The sequence below is a fragment of the Pistacia vera genome, unplaced genomic scaffold (genome assembly GCF_008641045.1).
Source record: "Pistacia vera cultivar Batoury unplaced genomic scaffold, PisVer_v2 Contig283, whole genome shotgun sequence".
Lineage (NCBI taxonomy): Eukaryota > Viridiplantae > Streptophyta > Magnoliopsida > Sapindales > Anacardiaceae > Pistacia > Pistacia vera.
Window position 1 is genome coordinate 969,245 of NW_022196094.1, and position 21,482 is coordinate 990,726.

General features: G+C 33.5%; 1 protein-coding gene across 1 annotated transcript; it reads right to left on the reverse strand.

The window, feature by feature from the left end:
* Positions 1 to 530: 530 nt before the first annotated feature.
* Positions 531 to 21,001, reverse strand: LOC116134153. The gene is made up of 11 exons (XM_031419838.1): positions 18,233 to 21,001; positions 17,639 to 18,132; positions 12,507 to 12,573; positions 8,326 to 8,514; positions 6,313 to 6,834; positions 5,249 to 5,977; positions 2,900 to 3,532; positions 2,285 to 2,782; positions 1,609 to 2,121; positions 856 to 1,452; positions 531 to 683 (listed from the first exon to the last, which is right to left on the reverse strand). Exons 1-11 carry the CDS (start codon positions 20,690 to 20,692, stop codon positions 666 to 668), a joined length of 6,720 nt encoding a protein of 2,239 aa, XP_031275698.1. The 5' UTR covers positions 20,693 to 21,001; the 3' UTR covers positions 531 to 665.
* Positions 21,002 to 21,482: the final 481 nt, after the last annotated feature.

Genomic DNA, 21,482 nt, shown 5'->3' on the forward strand with positions numbered 1-21,482 from the left:
TCTTTTTTTCGACTATAAACGACAGAATCATCCATTTGAATATTAAAAAAAAAAAAAAAAAAAAAAAGAACCAATTTGAACATGCTTAAGAAATTGGATGGCACACTATTCTTTTTAAACCTGTCAAAAGTGATGAAAAGAAAGGATCTCTTTTTATGTATCCAGGAAATTTGTCAACTTGTTTGGAAATGATACAAAAAAGGATGTCCTTTTTTGCAATGGAAAAACGCTCCTCTGATGGCTTCTTTAAGCATTGGAGTTACACCAATGAACAAAAAAGAACAACTTAAACAAGGATGCCAAGTTGTTTCAAACAACTTAACCTGTCAGATAATCTTCAAGTTCATGAGCACCTACAACAAACAACACTTGTGATTTCCAGAAACTCAGTGTTGATAGAGCCATTAATGTGTTAAAACAGAAATTCACAAAACAGTGTATTGAAAAATTGTTCCACAACTGGAGAAATCAGAATGCCTAAAACAAATCGAAGTAGTAAAGCAACAGGATGAATGCGCAATGAGAGGGCATTAATCTATTCAACCAAATTTCAAGACAACATCAATGAAGATAGCAGAATGAAAAATCCTCTTCATCTTCAGGAAAATGGAGCTGCAGTCTATCTGAAGCAATATAAACAATCACATTGCACTCGAAGAATGGCCTTAATCTTCCTCAGAACTCTGCACATTATGTAATCATAACAAAGCATATTGAATTCACAAAATAAAAGAAAGAAGATTAAAGCAATTGATTAATACATCAATCGCAATAATCTACCAAAGAAGAAAAATTTACAGTCAATTAGAAAGTGCAAGGGAAATGCATGTGATAATTTTGTGAATCAATACATACCCTTTTATTGAACAATTGCTGTATGGCAGAATTAAGTTCAGGGTTGCCTTCCCCACATTCTTCAACTTCCTCCTCTCCTTCTATCAACTGTAACGTTTGTAGCTTTGGCGTGCTTAAAACTCCAAGACAAAAAGTCTCCATCTTCAAGCATTGTTTGACAATTACTTTTTTCAATGATTGGAATTCAAGACTAATATCTTCACCACAAAAGCTTGTAAGGCTTGGTAAACAATGAATTTCCAAATTATTCAAATTGTTGAAAGCAGTTGAATCCCCCACCACTTCACCTTCCAAATTGGATATAATTTGATCCATCATTTTGCACTCAGATATATTCATACTTGCAAGCCACTTCAGAGTTTTAGCTTTTGAGAGGCTTAGTAAATATCTCAATCCATCACACTTTGATACTTGCAAAGTCACCAAATTTTGGAAAGACACCGATGATGACCATGAATTATCTAAACTGCCACATTCTGATAGTTTTAGAGTCTTCAGATTTTGAAAAGCGTTGTTAGGTTGAGGATTTCCTCCCCACAGATGAAGCAATCTGGGCATCTCACATAACTCAAGTTCTTCCAATCTAGGGAATGCATCCTAGAGTATCACAAGAAAGTAGGGTAAAAACCACAAATTGCTATATTATATAAGCAGAATAGAGAATCAAAATTCTTAGTTGCATATACATGAGTGGACGTTTAAGCTGAATTATATTTTTTCAATGAATATTTAGTTAAAATACCTTCTACATACCTTGTAAACAAGAAACAGTGATTTTTTATTTGGGGTCTCATTTTGACTCTGTCTATGAGTCTCTCTGATGCTCAGAAATTCTGAAGCTAAAGTCTCCACATTGTTACATCCATATACCTTCAACTCCTCTAAAACCGGCCATTCTGAAATATGTATGTTGGGGTACAGACTTTTGAGACTTGGAAGCCTCTGTAGATACAACCTTGTTAAGTTGGAGAACACAAATCTATGACCTGCTTCTTCATTGGCAACGATTTCCTCCACCATGCCAGATCTTTTCTCAAGCACTTCAAATATCTCTTCAACTGAATCACAATTTTGTACTTCCAACATCTCTAGTTCTTGGTGTCTCCCGAGCATGTTAGATGGAAAAATATTTAAAATTTTATTGCAAAAATACACAAACACACGATTAAGCTTGCAGAAGGAATCCAAGGAAACCTGATCATCCCATATTTTTTCCACTTCATCGGCATGACTGATTACCAATCTCTCCAAACAGGGGAGTCTTACCTGAAAATTCAATTACAATTACAATTACGAGGTACCGATTATTAATTATTTATAAACATAGACATGAGATATGATGAAAAAGTGAGAAAATAGATTAACTTGAATCTCCATAAAGTGTGAACAAAGAAGGGAATCAATGTGAAAGAAAAAAGAGACAAATCACCTTTTTATCAAAAAGAGATTGCATGTGAGCGTGGAGGTTCTCATTTGAGTTCGTTTCTTCAAGTTTCTTGGTTGATGTCTTGTCATTCCATTTATAAATGGAGACAAATGATTTCATACCAGGACAATTGTCAATCCACAATCTGAATAAGGAGGACAATTCAACAAAATTTCCAGTGGAGCTGCAGAATGTTGTGAGTTTTGGAAGATCTCTAAGCTTCAGCTGGTATAATTTTGGAAACAGCATTGTACTCGTCCTCTCTTCATCTTCAACTATAATTTCTTCTATCAACTTACAATTGGATATCTCAAGCTCCTTCAATTCGAAAAGGCTTTTGACCATTGAAGAAGAGAAAAAATATTTTAAATGATCAAAGCCATCGATGACCAAGATTGTTAACTTTTCAAAGCAAGAAGATGTTGCTGGCAGTTGGCTCTGCCATATCCATTCGGTGATGATTGAGGATGAGGTTAAGTCGTCCATGGTAGGAAACACAACCTGAGGATATTATGATTGTTTTGTGAATAACATTATCTATGATACTTCAATTTATTTTACACTACGTAAATTTCTTTAATAAACCTAAACTTGGAAATAAAACTCAAATAAACTTACATTTTCACTGAAAAGGGATGGAAGATGGAGGCTGAAGTCCTTCAAATGTACATTCTGACAGTCTTTTATGATGATGTTTTCCAAGGGAGGACATTCCAAAATATTACTTCCAGAATAGAAGCTTGTCAAGTTTGGTAAAGACTCAAGATTAATGGACTTCAACCAAGGGATTTTAATTTTATCAATGATCGCCTCCTTTTCCCCTTCTTTTGTAATGATTTCTTCAACCAAAGCACAACTTTTTATTTCTATCTGTTCGAGTTGCACGAGGCTCGAGACTAAAGATGCAGTAAATATATATCTCAAGTTGTTGCAACTATCAACTTTCAATGATTTCAGATTTTTGAAGTCCAAAATTTCAGGATGACTTCTCTTTGCTGCAACATAATCTAGTTGCTCTCCCATATCAAAAACTTTTTTCAGTGAATCACAACTTTTTACCTCTATCGATTCCACATTTTTGAAGTAGCTTAACACATTGGATGGAATAATAGTTGCAATATCAGAAAGCCTATCTAGCACTAGTGACTTCAAATTGCAGAATAAATCAATTGGAAGTTTGCCATTCCATATGTTTTCTTTTAAGGTGAGAAATTCACAGAGATTCAGATGTTCAAATTTACGAAAACCAGCCTGCAAAACCAAAAATATTACGTTAGTTAAAACATTGCACATTGGGAATTTTGATTTGATAATATTAAAAATTTTAATATCGAAGGTTGACAAGGATGTAGTAACTCCTAATTAACAAGTTTTAAATTCCTGTAAATAAATTATCTTCTGCAAACTACTCATATAAAAGCACTAATGTGGGTGGTTTTACATGTATTTTAAGACACATTTTAAGGTAAAAAAAATATTGATATTATGTCAATATATATATATAATTTCCAATACAATTTTTTTTTTGTTTTTTTGTTTTTTTTTTTGAAAGTCTTCAATTGTGTGCCCTAATTATTAAGACCACCCCACCACTTAGACATGAAATACCATGGAACGATTTGGGCTCTGTTTGGTTCACTTTTTTACACTTTCTAGAAATGTTTTGTGAAAAAAGTTAAAAAAAGGTTGAATTGGGCAGGCATTACGATGTAAATTTTAAAAATTAATAAAATACCCCCTATGTTTATTTATTTATTTACTAAACACCCCTATAATAAAACATTAAAAGTTAACAAAAACACCCCCAACCCACCCAAAAAATATGGACAGCCGTCCACCACCGTCGGAGGGTGGCCGGAGTCTCTGTATCGGTGCATGACTAGCTAGATCTTGCCGGTCGTGCACCGATATGGCCTTATCCGGCCAGATCCATGGTGGATCTTGCCGGAAAGGCTAGATCTATGGCTAGATCTAGCCGCATTTGCTCGTCAACGACGACCAACATATGGTCGTCATTGATGGTCAACGACGACCATATGTTGGCCGTCATTGACGACTGGCTACGGCCAAAGATCTGGCCTTTTCCGGCCAAATCCACTGTGGATCTGGCTGGAAAAGGCTAGATCGGTGCACTACCAGCTAGATTCAGCCGGTAGTGCACCGTTATACCAGATTCCGACCATCTTTCGACAGTGGTGGCCGGAATTTGGTAAATGTGGGTTGTTAGAGTGTTTTTGCAATTTCTAAAAAAAATATTTAGGGGTATTTAATTAAATTTATAAATTTAAGGGGTTTAAAAAAAGTTGAATACTATTGTGAGTTTTTGTAATTTTACTGTTTAACTTTATTGGGAATACTACTACTAATATTTCCAAAAGGGAACCAAACGGAGCCTTGAAATTTATTTACTACTTACTAGACAAAGAAAACATGAAAATATCCAATAGTTGTATATATAATAACAATGAAATGCCAGGAGAAGTAGAAATGCATGGTTTTGATCTTAAATTTAATTTTCTGATTTGGTTTGGTCTATATAGTCTACTGTCTTTTTGTTTAGTTCTACATTTCTCTTCCTTTTTTTTATTTTATTTTATTTTTAAAGTTCTTAATTTAAAAAAAATAAAATTCTCTCTCTTATTTTTCTACTAATTCAATTTAAGATCAATCCTAACTTTTAATGCATATTTAAAAATTTTATTAGCCCACCCAAAAATTTACCTCTGATACCTTTACTTCTGAACAGTACCGAATTACAAAAGTGATATTATTCAGGCAATTTTACAGAACAAGAACAGACAACATGATTTGGTTTCTCAATTTAATTTCTCAATTTTAATCTTTATCTAAAAATATACGTACATTATGTGTGTGTGTGTGTGTATATATATATATATATATATAGAGAGAGAGAGAGAGAGCAATGATGCCAAAGAAAACAAAAAGAATTTGTGAATGAGAAAGTACCATATTCGCAAACATGTGATGGATGGTGGAATTAAGATCATCGTTCCACAAATATTCTTCATCAATCTTCTTTGTGAGTTGTACTCTGTTTAATTTTGGTGTGCTTAAGCCTCCTTGAGAAAAGATCTTCAAATTGGGACATTGACTCACAATTACTTGTTCTAAGCATGGGAATTCGAAATCGAAATTGGCTGAGCAGAAGCTTGTGAGACTCGGTAAACAATGAAGCTCCAAAATTTTCAATTGGTTGAAAGCAATCTCTTTATCAATGTTGTCTACATCATTTGCTATTACCTCTTTCACTAACTTACATTCTCTTATTCGGATTGATGTAAGATAGACAAGAGCCCTTCCTGTTGAGCATGCTAATATCTTCGCTAATCCATTGCAACTGAATACTTCCAAACTCTTAAGATTTTTGAAAGAAATTACTGAAGATGGCATTAAATATTTCAAAAGATGACATCTCTCTACTTTCAGAGTTTGAAGATTTTGAAGAAATGTGCCCACTTGGTAATCAAGTTCTTGTAGAGTACTATCAGCTAGATAGAGTTTTTCCAGGTGGTACAGTTTTTGAAGAACACCAAACCAAAATGCTATTGATTCATTGTCACAGTTAACCAGCACAAAAAATTTGAGTTTCCTAAAGCTCCTGGCCGGAATATGATCCAGGCATCTGGATGTAATGTTATCGGCATTTAAACCCAACCATTCCAAGTTGGGTATGACCTGAAAATCAATGAACAAACAAAAATATCCATTCATCATCTAGTTCACAAGTCAAATTTAGTATATAAAGGGTGCCACTTTTTAACCATTTAACTTTTCCTATTAATTATATTACATATACGTTCTAAATAGATATAATTCTGACAACTTGATTGTAAAAGACTTTAAAAATACAAGAATTATATTAATTGACAAAATTTATATCTTACTTTAAAACATGATCAATACATTCAATAAATCCACTCGATTGGTTTGAAGAGAAAAAGAAAGTAAATGTCACAAATAAACCTTAATGATTATGTTGCATTTTTTAGTGGCAATAGGAGAAGTCATACCTTTTCAAATGAAAACAGGGCAGGTTGGCTCTCTCCATCTGAAGCATATACTTTTATCTTTTCACATTTATACACCAGCAACCGTTCTAGCCTTGGCCACTCAATTTTATGCAACCCCACGTAAAAATGTTTGAGTTCTGGTAACTTAGCAAGTTTGAGGAAGGTTAATTGGGGAAAACAAAATCTAGGGGTCCCATCTATTTCCTCCTTGGCAACAACAATTTCCTTCAACCCACAAGCCGTAATCTCAAGCTCTTTAAGTTGCAAAAGACCAGCAGCTATGTAAACTGGAAACAAGCTTTTCATATTCCAACACTCCTTAACAGTTAATCTTTCTAGATTGTGAAAGGGAAGAAGCCCTTGAGTAGAATTAGAAGGAACAATATTCATCAATTTTTCACAGAATTCGACTCTCACTTCTTTTAGTTTGGAAAAGGAATCTCCATGGAGTTGGTCGTGCCATATCAGCTGCAAATTATCCAAGTGTAAGAGTATCATCTTCTCCAAGCTTGGAAAAGCAACCTGCAAAAAACATCTCCTTATGTTAATCAGTTAATGTTTGGGTAATGATAATGAGAATGAGAATGATAATAATATGATAATTTGAGACCATCATTAGACAATAAAAACATATCAAACAGATTATGTCTTTCTCTTAAAAGAAAAAAGGAAAACAAAAGAAGAGCGTTATAAGTGAATTTCTACTAATTAATTGCAAATAATGGTGAAATTAATAGCTATAAAGAATTTTAACATTTTGAGGCCAATTGGCACGACTGATTACCGATCTCTCCAAAGTGGGGAGTCTTACCTGAAGAATTCAATACAATTACAATAATGACATACCCATTATTAGAAACATATAAATAGACATAATGAAAAAGATAAGATAATAGATTAACTTGAATATGATCTACCAAAAAAAGAAAATTGAAAAGAAGAAAAATGGGGATTGGACACATACCTTTTTATCAAAAAGAGATTGCAGTGGCGTGGGGTTCTCATTTGAGTTCCTTTCTTCAAGTTTCCTGGTTGATGTCATCTCACTCCATATAGAATTGGAGACAAATGATTTCAACCAGGACAGTTTTCAATCCACAATCTGAATAGGAGGGCAACTCAAGAAAATTCTCAGTGGAGCCGCAGAATGTTGTGAGTTTTGGAAGATCTCTAAGCTTCAGCTGGTATAATTTAGGAAACAGCATTGTACTCGTCCTCTCTTCATCTTCAACTATAATTTTTTGTATCAACTTACAATTGGATATCTCAAGCTCCTTCAATTCGAAAAGGCTTTTGACCATTGAAGAAGAAAAAAATATTTTAAATGATCAAAACCATCGATGACCAAGATTGTTAACTTTTCAAACAAGAAGATGTTGCTGGCAGTTGGCTCTGCCATATCCACTCAGTGATGATTGACGGTAATGTTAATGTCGTCCACAGTAGGAACCTCAACCTGCAGATATTATGATTGTTTTGTGATAACATTATCTATGATACTTCAATTATTTTACACTTGTAAATTTCTTTAATAAAACTAATCTTGGAAATAAAACTAAACAAACTTACATTTTCACTGAAAAGGATGGAAGATGGAGGCTGAAGTCCTTCAAATGTATATTCTGACAGTCTTTTATGATGATGTTTTTCAAGGGAGCATTCCAAAATATTACTTCCTGAATAGAGCTTGTCAATTTGGTAAGACTCAAGACTAATGGACTTCAATAGAGGGATTTTAATTTTATCAATGCCCACATCCTTTTCCCCTTTTTTTTCGTAATGATTTCTTCAACCAAAGCACAACTTTTTATTTCTATCTTTTTCGAGTTGCACGGGCTTGGACTAAAGATGCAGTAAATATGTATCTCAGTTGTTGCAATTATCAACTTTCAATGATTTCAGATTTCTGAAGCCCAAAATTTCATGACGACTTTTCTTTCGCTGAAAGTCCATCACCATAATCTAGTTGCTCTTCCATATCAAACACTCTTTCAGCGAATCATAATTTTTTACCTCTATCGTTTCCACATTTTTGAAGTAGCTTAACACATTGGATGGAATAATAGTTGCAATCAAAAGCCCATCTAGCACTAGTGACTTCAAATTGCAGAATAAATCAATTGGAACTTTGCCATTCCATATGTTTTCTTTTAAGGTGAGAAATTCACAGAGATTCAGATGTTCAAATTTACGAAAACCAACCTGCAAAACCAAAAATATTACGTTAGTTAACATTGCACATTGGGAATTTTGATTTGATAATATTAAAAATTTTAATATCGAAGGTTACAAGGATGTAGTAACTCCTAATTAACAAGTTTTAAATTCCTGTAAATAAATTACTTCTGCAAACTACTCATATAAAAGCACTAATGTGGGTGGTTTTACATGTATTATAAGACACATTTTAAGGTACAAAAAATATTGAGATTATGTCAATATATATATAATTTCCAATACAATTTATTTTTTTATTTTAAAGTCTTCAATTGTGTGCCCTAATTATTAAACCACCACCACCTCATGAAATGCCATGGAACGATTTGAAATTTATTTACTACTTACTAGACAAAGAAAACATGAAAATTCCATAGTTATATATATAATAACAATGAAATGCCAGGAGAAGTAGAAATGCATGGTTTTGATCTTAAATTAATTTTCTGATTGGTTTGGTCTATATTCTACTGTCTTTTGTTTAGTTCTACATTTCTTCTCTTCCTTTTGTTTTTTAATTTTTTTTTTTAAAGTCTTAATTTAAAAAATTATCTCTCTTATTTTTCTACTAATTCAATTTAAGATCAATCCTAACTTTTAAGGCATATTTAAAAATTTTATTAGCCCACCCAAAAATTTACCTCTGGTACCTTTACTTCTGAACAGCACCGAATTACAAAAGTGATATTATTCAGGCAATTAACAGAACAAGAACAGACAACATGATTTGGTTTCTCAATTAATTTCTCATTTTAATCTTTATCTAAAATATACGTACATTGTGGGATATTATATATATATATAGAGAGAGAGAGAGAGAGAGAGAGAGTAAGTACCATATTTGTGAACAGATGATGATAGTGGAATTAAGTCATTGTTCCACAAATATTCTTCACCACATCTTCTCTGTTAGTTGTACCCTTTTTAGTTTTGGTGTGTTCAAGCCTCCTTGAAAAAGATCTTCAAATTGGGGCATTGACTAACATTACTTGTTCTAAGCATGGGAATTGGAAAGCGTAATTGGCTGAGCAAAAGCTTGTCAGGCTCGGTAAAGAATAAAGCTCAAGAATTTTCAATTGACTGAAAACAATCTCCTCTTCTGTTGTCTCTACCTCAATCTCCTCAGTCACTATACCTCTGTCACTAACTTGCATCTCTTATTCTAATTGTTGTGAGATGGACAAGAGTTCTCACTGCTAAGCATGCTAAATATTTGTCAATCCATTACAACAGTGGACTTCTAAATTCTTATGTTTTGAAGAAAGTTGCTGAAGATGGCATTAGATATTTCAAACTATGACATCTTTGTACTTGCAAATTTTGAAGATTTGAAGAAATGTGCTCACTTGGTAATCAAGTTCTTGAAGAGTACTATCAGCTAGATAGATTTTTTCCAGATGGTACGTTTTTGAAGGACACCAAACCAAATGCTATTGATTCATTGTCACAGTTAACCAGCCCAAAAAATTTGAGTTTCCTAAAGCTCCTAGCCGGAATGCAATCCAGGCATCTGGATGTAATGGTATAGCATTAAAGCCAACACTTCCAAGTTGGGTATGACCTGAAAATCAATGAACAAACAAAAATTCCATTCATCATCTAGTTCACAAGTCAAATTTAGTATATAAAGGGTGCCCCTTTTCAACCTTTAACTTTTCCAATATTTATATGTTTTAAATAAATAAATTCTGACAACTTGATATAAACACTATAAAATGCAAGAATTATATTAATTAACATGATCAATACATTCAATAAATCCACTTGATTGGTTTGAAGATAAAAAGAAAGTAATAAGAAAAAAAAAATGTCACAATAAACCTTAATGATTATGTTGCATTTTTTTTTGTGGTAATAGGAAAGTCATACCTTTTCAAATGAAAAAGGGCAGGTTGGCTCTCCCATCTAAAGCATATACTTTTATCTTTCCACAACCATACACCAACAACTGTTTTAGCATTGGCCACTCTATTGTATGCAACCCCAGGTAGAAAGTTTTGAGTCTTGGTAAATTTACAGATTGAGGATGGTTAATTGGGGAAAACAAAATCCAGGGGTCCCATCTATTTCCTCCTTGCAGCAACAATTTCCTCCAACCCACAAGCGATATCTTAAGCTCTTAAGTTGCAAAAGACCAGGCTATGTAAACTGAAAACAACTTTTCATATTCCAACACTTCGTAACAGTTAATCTTTCTAGATTGTGAAAGGTAAGAAGCCCTTGAGTAAATTAGAAGAAACAATAGTCATCAATTTTTCACAGAATTCAACTCTCACTTCTTTTAATTTGGAAAAGGAATCTCCATGGAGTTGGTTGTGCCATATCAACTGCAAGTTATCCAAGTGTAAAGTATCATCTTCTCCAAGCTGGAAAAGCAACCTGCAAAAAACATCTCCTTATGTTAATCAGTTAATGTTTTGGTAATGATAATGATAATGAAAATGATAATAATTAATATTTGAGACCATCATTAGACAATAAAAACATATCAAACAGATATATCTTTGTCTTAAAAGAAAAAAGGAAAACAAAAGAAGAGCGTTATAGTGAATTTCTACTAATTAATTGCAAATAATGTAATAATGGTACATTATAGCTATAAAGAATTTTAACATTTTGAGGCCAATTGGCACGACTGATTACCAATCTCTCCAAAGTGGGAGTCTTACATGAGAATTCAATACATTACAATAATGCATACCCATTATTAGAAACATATAATGAGACATAATGAAAAAGATAAGATAATAGATTAACTTGAATATGCTACCAAAAAAAGAAATTGGAAAAGAAGAAAAATGCGGGACAGGACAAATCACCTTTTTATCAAAAAGAGATTGCATGTGAGCGTGGAGGTTCTCATTTGAGTTGCTTTCTTCAGTTTCCTGGTTGATGTCATTGCCATGTCACTCCATATAGAATTGGAGACAAATGATTTCATACCAGGACAATTTTCAATCCACAATCTGAATAAGGAGGACAACTCAACAAAATTTCCAGTGGAGCTGCAGAATGTTGTGAGTTTTGGAAGATCTCTAAGCTTCAGCTGGTTAATTTCGGAAACAGCATTGTACTCGTCCTCTCTTCATCTTCAACTATAATTCCTTCTATCAACTTACAATTGATATCTCAAGCTCCTTCAATTGGAAAAGACTTTTGACCATGAAGAAGAGAAAAAATATTTTAAATAATCAAAGCCATCAATGACCAAGATTGTTAACTTTTGAAAGGAAGAAGATGTTGCTGGCAGTTGGCTCTGCCATATCCACTTAGTGATGATTGAGGAAAATGTTAAGTCTTCCATGGTAGGAACACACAACCTGCAGATGTTATGATTGTTTTGTGAATAACATTATCTATGATACTTCAATTTATTTTACACTATGTAAATTTCTTTAATAAAACTAATCTTGGAAATAAAACTCAAACAAACTTACATTTTCACTGAAAGATGAAGATGAGGCTGAAGTCCTTCAAACGTATATTCTGACAGTCTTTTATGTTGATGGTTTTCAAGGGAGGCACTTCCAAAATATTACTTCCTGAATAGAAGCTTGTCAAATTTGGTAAAGACTCAGACTAATGGACTCAATAGAGGGATTTTAATTTTATCAATGACCTCATTCTTTCCCCTTTTGTGTAATGACTTCTTCAACCAAAGCACAATTTTTTATTTCTATCTGTCCAGTTGCACAAGCTCGAGACTAAAGATGCAGTAAATATATATCTCAAGCTGTTGCAATTATTAACTTTCAATGATTTCAGATTTTGAAGCCCAAATTTCACGATGACTCTCTCGCTGTATGTCCATCAACATAATCTAGTTGCTCTTCCATATCGAACACTTCTTTCAGCGAATCACAATTTTTACCTCTATCTTTTCCACATTTTTGAAGTAGCTTAACCATTGTGGAATATCGAAAGCCCATCTAGCACTAGTGACTTCAAATTGCAGAATAAATCAATTGGAACTTTGCCATTCCATAGTTTTCTTTTAGAGTGAAATTCACAGAGCTTCGGATGCTCAAATTTACGAAAACCACCCTGCAAAACCAAAAACATTACGTTAGTTAAAACATGCAAAAGAGAATTATGATTTAATTTGAAAATATTAAAAATACTATTTTATGCTTAAGTATAGAATTCATCATATTATCGACGAAATTTTAATATCAAAGGTTGACAAGGATGTAATTACTCCTAATTAACAAGTTTTAAATTCCTGTAACAAAATTCTCTTCAACAAACTACTCAAATAAAAGCATTAATGTGGTGGTTTTAATGTATTTAAGACACATTTTAAGGTCATAAGAAAAATATTGAGATTATGTCAAATATATATAGCCTCTAATACATTTTTTTTTTTAGGTCTTCATTGTGTGCCCTAATTATTAGACCAGCCAACACTTAGGCATGAATACCGTGGAACCATTTGAAATTTATGTATTAGTACTTGACAAAGAAAACATGAAACTATCCAATAGTTGGATATATAATAACAATGAAATGCAAGAAGAAGTAGAAGATGCAGGTTTTGATCTTAAATTTAATTTTCTGATTTGGTTCGGTCTATAGTCTACATAAATTGAAAAATTAATTGCACTGTTTACTGATGAGAAGTTTAAATGAACTTTTAACCGGTAAAGAACCCTTGGACCCGATTGAATAACACCAGATCTAACCTAGGCAAACAACCCAAGGTTACCAGAAAAAAAAAGTTATTCTCACGAGATTGTTTTATTAACAAAACAAAAAATAATTTATTCCAGTTTCCCAAAAAGTTTCTAAAACAAATTCAGTGAAAAATATAGAACAACTTTGTTGCTTAGCCAATTATTTGCTTATGCCATGTGTAGATTGATAGATAGGTTTCATAAACAATTAAGAATGTGGAGTCCTAGAACTAAACATTTCTTAATTGAAATAGTTGTGAAAGGATAATGGGTTCTTGCAAGAAGAGTAGTTTTCGAGAATTTGTATCCATTATGATTCTTGTGGTCTGCGTTTGGCACCGTGGCAATTTTCTCACATATTCTGTAATTTACAAAGAACGTAGTAATATATTGTAATGTTCAAAAGAAAATAAAAGAATATGTGAATGAGTAAGTACCATTTCGTAAACATCTGATGGATAGTGGAATTAAGGTCATCATTCCACAAATATTCTTCATCGATCTTCTTTGTTAGTTCACTCTTTTAATTTCGGTGTGCTTAAATCTCCTTGAGAAAAGATCTTCAAATTGGGACATTGACTCACAATTACTTGTTCTAGCATGGGAATTCGAAAGCATAATTGGCCGAGCTAAAGCTTGAGACTTGTTAAACAATGAAGCTCAAGAATTTTCAATTGGCTGAAAACAATCTCCTCTTCCGTTGTCTCTGCCTCAGTCGCTATTACCTCTGTCATGACTTGCATTCTGTTATTCTGATTATTGTGAGATGACAAGAGTTCTTGCTATTGAGCATGCTATATATTTGCCAATCCATTCAACAGTGGACTTCCAAATTCTTAATGTTTTTGAAGGAAATTGTGGAGATGATATTAATATGTCAAATGATGACATCCCATATTTTCAAAGTTGAAGATTTTGAAGAAATGTGTCTATTTGGGAATCTTGTTTCCAATATAACCTTCATATGGGAATAGTTCTTGGAAAGTACTATCATACAGATGAAGTGTCTCCAAGCTTGGAAAAGCAACCTACAAAAACATCTTGAGGTAAGCTTTCCAAATATTGAAATAAAAATTTACGATCATTAAATTCAACAAAAAGATTTTTTCCTAAAACCACTGACAAAAGTATATCAAATTAAACAATAGTTTTTCAACCATGCATAACATCGAATTCTAATAACCGTAGATGATAATAATATGGATAATTATAAGATAAAAAAATTAAAAGAGTGAAAAAAGAGTTTCAGATTAACCAACCTTTTTGCTGAAAGAGGGTACAATGTGGGCAGGTGGTGCTTCATATCAGTGAAAATAATGTCTCAATCTTTGGACATTTGGCTACTGTATAGCTTTCAAGGCAGGACATTCCAAAATATTAATTCCTAAACAGAAGCTTGTCAAATTAGGCAATGACTCAAGAACAATGGAGTTTAGTTGGGGATTCTAATTTCCTCAATGTGTGCTTCCTTTTCTTCTTCTTTCATGATGATTTCTTCTATCACGCACAATTTTTAACTTCTATCTTTTGAGTTGAGCAGGCCTGAGATGATAGATGGAGTAAATATACATCTCAAGTTGCAGCAATTGTAAACTTTAAGCGATTTCAGGTTGTTGAAGTCCAAAGCTTCTTGATTAGTTTTCTTCAACGTATGTCCATCAGCATTTTGTGGTATCCTATCAAACACTTTTTTTAGCGAACCACAACTCTTCTTTTCTAGTGTTTCCAGGTTTTTAAAGGCGCTTAACACACTTGATGGAATTGCAGATAACGTACCCAAAACACGTCCAAAACCAGTGACTTTAAATTGCAGAATAAGCCAATAGGAACTTGAGAATTCCCAACTTTTTCTCAATGTGGGGAATTCTAGAGTTTCAAATGTTCTAAGTTGCGAAATCCAAGCTACAAACACAAAATTTTTGCTTAAAAGTGTTAGAAGAGGCTAAAGTGTAAAAGAAGAAAAAAAAAAAAGTATTTTAAGCTTAACAATGAATTCATATCAATCCTGAAATTTTAGAAAGAAAATAATTATTTTAAATTTTAGTTTGTCTAAATTTAGAATTTATTAAATGTTTTATCTTCATTTTATAAAAAAAGAATCTCTTAATCTTACTACAAAATTTCCTTAATTTGTCAAATACTTTTGGAAATTTATCATCCACTGTCTTTCCCTTCAGTTCTACATTTCTCTTCCTCTATTGTTTTATTTCTTAAATAAAAAAAAAAAAATTATTTCTCTTATTTTTCTATTAATGCAATTTGTTCATATCAATACTAACTTTTAATGCATGTTTAAAATTACAAAAGTGATATTATTTCGGCAATTTTGCAGAACAAGACAAACAGCATGATTTGGTTTCTCAATTTTAATTTCTCCATTGGTTAGGCTTTATACATTCTACACATAATTGATGAACCAAAAATTTATGTACATTGTTTAGTATAAATTGTTCTATAAACTTTTAATACCCAATTTTGCATTATAACATTTGGACCTTATCACGTAAGACCCAAGTAATGTTAAACTACTACTTTATCTTTATCTAAAAGCTTAAGCTAATTGGTACTAGGGCACAAAATTATATATATGGGAGAGAGAGAGAGAGAGAGAGAGATTAATGGCAATGTTGCAAAACAAAATAAAAGAATATGTGAATGAGTACGTACCATTTTCGTAAACATTTGATGGATAGTGGATTAAGATCATCATTCCACAAATATTCTTCATTGATGCTCGGTTAGTTGTACTCTGTTTAATTTTGGTGTGCTTAAGCCTCCTTGAGAAAAGATCTTCAAATTGGGGCATGACTCACAATTACTTGTTCTAAGCATGGAATTCGAAATCGAAATGGCTGAGCAGAAGCTTGTGAGACTCGGTAAACAATGAAGCTCCAAAATTTTCAATTGGTTGAAAGCAATCTCTTTATCAATGTTGTCTACATCATTTGCTATTACCTCTTTCACTAACTTACATTCTCTTATTCGGATTGATGTAAGATAGACAAGAGTTCTCCTCTGCGAGCATGCTAATATCTTCGCTAATCCATTGCAACGAATACTTCCAAACTCTTAAGATTTTTGAAAGAAATTACTGAAGATGGCATTAAATATTTCAAAAGATGACATCTCTCTACTTTCAAGTTTGAAGATTTTGAAGAAATGTGCCCACTTGGTAACAAGTTCTTGTAGAGTACTATCAGCTAGATAGAATTTTTCCAGGTGGTACAGTTTTGAAGAACCCAAACCAAAATGCCATTATTTCATTGTCACAGTTAACCAGCCCAAAAAATTTAAGTTTCCTAAAGCTCCTAGCTGGATACGATCCAGGCATCTGGATGTAATGTTCTCGGCATTTAAACCCAACCATTCCAGTTGGGATGACCTGAAAATCAATGACAAACAAATATCCTCATCATCTAGTTCACAAGTCAAATTTAGTATAAAGGGTGCCACTTTTAACCATTTAACTTTTCCTATTAATTATATTATATATAGTTCTAAATAGATATAATTCTGACAACCTGATTGTAAAATACTTTAAGAATACAAGAATTATACTATTGACAAAATTTATATCTTACTTTAAAACATGATCAATACATTCAATAAATCCACTCAATTGGTTTGAAGAGAAAAGAAAGTAAATGTCACAAATAACCGAATGATTATGTTGCTTTTAGTGGCAATAGGAAAGTCATACCTTTTCAAATGAAAACAGGGGAGGTTGGCTCTCTCCATCTGAAGCATTACTTTCATCTTTTTACATTATACACTAGCAACCGTTCTAGCCTTGGCCACCAATTGCATGCAACCCCATGTAAAAATGTTTGAGTTTGGTAATTATCAAGTTTGAGGAAGGTTAATTCGGGAAACAAAAACTAGGGGTCCCATCTACTTCCTCCTTGGCAACAACAATTTCCTCCAACCCACAAGCGATAATCTAAGCTCGTTGAGTTGCAAAAGACCAGTAGCTATGGAAACTGGAAACAGACTTTTCATATTCCAACATCTTTTAAACGTTAATGTTTCTAGATTGTGAAAGGTAAGAAGTCCTTGAGTAGAATTAGAAGGAACAAGTCATCAATTTTTTACAGAATCAACTCTCACTTCTTTTAGTTTCGAAAAGGAATCCATGGAGTTTGTTGTGCCATATCAACTGTAAGTTACCAAGTGTGAGAGTATCATCTTCTCCAAACTTGGAAAAGCAACCTGCAAAAAACATCTCATCATGTAAATTTCTTTTGGGCATATATATGGACCAAAATTAGAAGACATGAGAAGGATTTTGTCTTTCTTTAAACTACAAAAATAAAAAAAAATGTCTATAAGCAAATTTCTACTACGTAATTACTGATATAGTGACATTACAGGTACAAAAAGGTTAAAATTTGAGGCCAACAGACAAGGAAGAATTTCAATAAGAAGATTAACTTTACCTTTTTGTCAAAAGGGGATTTACATCAATAATATAGTCCTCCAAGCTCACTCTCTCAGGTTCTTCTCTTAACAGGTCTACACCAGAAAAATCAGAGAAGAACGTCTTCAAATTAGAGAAACTCTCAATGTGAAGTTCATTCAAGGTGGGAAATTCAGCTGAATTTCCGGTGCAAATCTGTGAGTTTTGGAAGACACGCAAGTTTGGTACAAATTTAGGAGGAAAACTCATATCAATTATCTTATCTTGTACTTCTAATCCTTCTGAGTCCAATATCACTGCTTCCATTGACTTGCATTTGCATATTACAAGCTTTTGGAGTTGCATAAAACTTTTGACCATGGAGGATGAAAACAGAAATTTCAAACCATTACACTCCTCCACAGTTAATATTTTTAAGTATTGAAAAGAAGACATCAGTTGAGGTTGACCAAGCCATATATCCTCAATTTTAATTGAGTACAGTGTCAAGTTCTCCAATCTTGGCAAAACAACCTGCAAAAGCAAATCTTACTCCATAAATAACTTAGAAACTAATTACAAAACACCTTTTATACATGAAAAGAAAATGAAAAAAGAAAAAGAGAAAATATACCTTCATGCCAAAACTTATGAATTGTGGTAGGCATTGTAGTACTAGGGAACGCAATGGAGTGAACTCAAGCTTACTATTCCTTGCGTTTTCAACCACTAAGTCTACACTTTCTTCACCAAAAATCTCCTTTAGGTTCTTACAATCAATGACTTCAATTTCTTGAAGCTGCGAAAACTTTTTATACTCGGAGAACGAGAAGAGATGCTCCAACCTATCACATTTTTCAACTTTCAAAATTCTTAGTTTGCTGAAAGACTCCGCATAGAGTTCCCCATCACATATCTTCTCTAATTTAATCAAATTATGAAGAAATAATGACTCTAACCTTGGGAAGACAGTTTTGCTAGGAACAACGCTAACAACATATAAGAGCTCATGACCATTTTGTACTTGAAGATGCTTTAATTGTGCAAAACCACCCTCATCAAGTTCATCAATAGCATTTTTAACACCATTCAATTCTAAATGGAGTTCTTCAGTTTTCTTCAACAAAATTTTAACTCGATGGATCAAGGAAATGCTGTTGTCGAGCTTTATTTTCAACATTCTGGAGGTTTCACCATAAGTAGTGTGCCATCTCCAATTCCATTGATCTCCTATGAGTATTCTGTATCTTATTAACTTCTCTGAAAACAAGTCTTCTTGTATAATCTGGATGCCATGAACATATATATCTAGAGTGGTTAGGCGAGACAATTGCTTCAACTCAAGAAGACTGGCATTGCTTCGTTCTTGATTGTTGATCAATCCTTCAATCTCCCAATGAAGGAAACTATTGCTCATATATAGTTCTTCTAATCGGGAAAGGCTTGAAATGACATTTGGTGCAATTACTTTCAGTTTTGAACAACTGGTCAAATCTAGCATCTTCAACCGAGTCAATTGTCCAATTTCTCCGGGCAACTTTTCTATGTCAGAATTTAGCAGGCTAAGAATTTCTAACTTCTCTAGCTCTCCAACTATTGCTATGTCTTCTAGTAGGCAGGCGTTCAAACATAGTGTTTGAAGGTTTTTCAGGCAGCGGAGTGAAGAAGGTAGTGACAAGGCACAAATTCCAGTCAAATCCAAAACTTGGAGTTCTTTCATCCCTTGGAATAAGAGGTCTGGGATTTCTAGAAAGTGATTTTCCCTGAATAGATGAAAAAACTTGAGTTTCGGATATTCCAAACTTTGCGGAAGCTCATCACCAATATCTCCATAGTGCAAAGATATAGCATTTGAAGTTTTGGGTTTTTCCTCTAGCACTGCTTTCAAATCAACAACATTTTTAATATTAAACATAAATTTATCTGAGGATGCAATTGATACAACAACGGCATGAATGATGTCATGCATTTTAACAGTATCATTGGTGATACCATCCAACAACAAAGACGAAGCTTTGAGACCATGGATCAAACTATGTAATCTATTTCTTCCATCTTCCAAGGTATAAACATCTTGCAATAAGCGCAAACCCATACTATATCTTAGTAAGTAGCTAATGTGTATATGACTACCTGTATTAACTAGACCACAAAGAAGTAATAGTGATTTTTCCTCACTTCGCAAAAAATTATAGCTCAGTTCTATAATAGAGTACACACTCGTAGCCATTCCTTCAATGGGTCTAGGATTAGATCTTCTTAATTGGCCCAAGGCATCTTTCCAAACTGGAAGACTCTTATTTTTCAATGCCTTTGCAACTGTTTCAATAGCAATAGGCAAACCTGAACATTTTCCAACCAAATCTTCTGCTATAGGTCGGAATCCAGCGGTTTCAGCGAAATCACCTACAATCTTCTGAAACAAGTTCCATGCTTCTCTATCAGATAAAAGATCAACAAAGAAGTTCTTTTGAACATTCATATGATTACGTAATAAGTCTTGATCTCTAGATGTAAGCAATATCTTGTATCGTTTGTCATCATCTTTTCTGTCTCTCCAGTCTTCTTTTTCCTGGCCAATTCCCTCGTGAATATCTCCATAAGGAATTCCCACCACATCCAAATCGACTTTAGCCCATATATCATCTAATATTACTAGAATCCTCTTCTCCCTCTTCAATCTATCACGTAATCGAAGAGATCTTCCGGATACACTTTGCTCAGGGAATATTAGGCCTAATTGATCAGCAATTTCTTCTTGCATGTTCTTCAAGTCTGGGGTCTGTGTTACTGTAGTCATGACCACTTGATCAAATAGCTTATCTTCCTCTGCTTGCCAAGCTACTTTTTTCACCAATGTAGTTTTTCCCACACCAGCCATCCCATACACCCCAACCATGTTAACATTAGAATCCTTCAATGCTTCCATAATTTCCTGCAAAACTCGCATCCTGGAATCAAAGGCCTCATAGCCTCTAGTATAAACGGATTCTGTCCTCTGTATTGGAGGACGGTAGGAAACACTACTGAAGTTCCCCTTTCCTGAGAGATCGGTACCACCTGGTAACGCTTTCGCTGCCTTCTTGCCGAGCATGTAACGCTGAATCAAATTAGGACACAACCCTATGAAACAACGATTCTTTGCTTTATCTTCATCACCAGTTATGGGTTTTACAACCCCTTCAGTGAACTCATTCACTCTTTCAAGCCATAGCTCTACATCCTGTTCAATCTCTTCCCCTCGTTTTTTAGCTTCATCAACTTGATGTTCCACCCTCTCTCTTGCATTTCCCAGATCCTCAACTCGATTCTTGAGATCATCGATATAGCTCTGGTACTTGAACAAATAAGATATATGATGTCCAATGGTATCAAAAGCTGACTCTGCAATTTTTGATGCAACACCAGAGAATCATTACAATTACAATAACAAGGCACCGATTACAATACTTATAAACATTGATGAGATATGATGAAAAAAATGAGAAAATAGATTAACTTGAATCTCAGAAAGTATGAACAAAGAAGGGAATAAATGTGAAAGAAAAAAAGAGATAAATCACCTTTTATCAAAAGAGATTGCATGTAGTTGGAGGTTCCATTGGAGTATTCTTCAAGTTTCTTGGTTGATGTCATGTCACTCCAATAGAAATGGAGACAAATGATTTCATACCAGGACAATTGTCAATCCACAATCTGAATAAGGAGGACAATTCAACAAAATTTCCAGTGGAGCTGCAGAATGTTGTGAGTTGGAAGATCTCTAAGCTCAGCTGGTTAATTTAGAAACAGCATTGTACTCGTCCTCTCTTCATTTTCAAATATAATTCCTTCTATCAACTTACAATTGGAATCTCAAGCTCCTTCAAATTGAAAAGACTTTT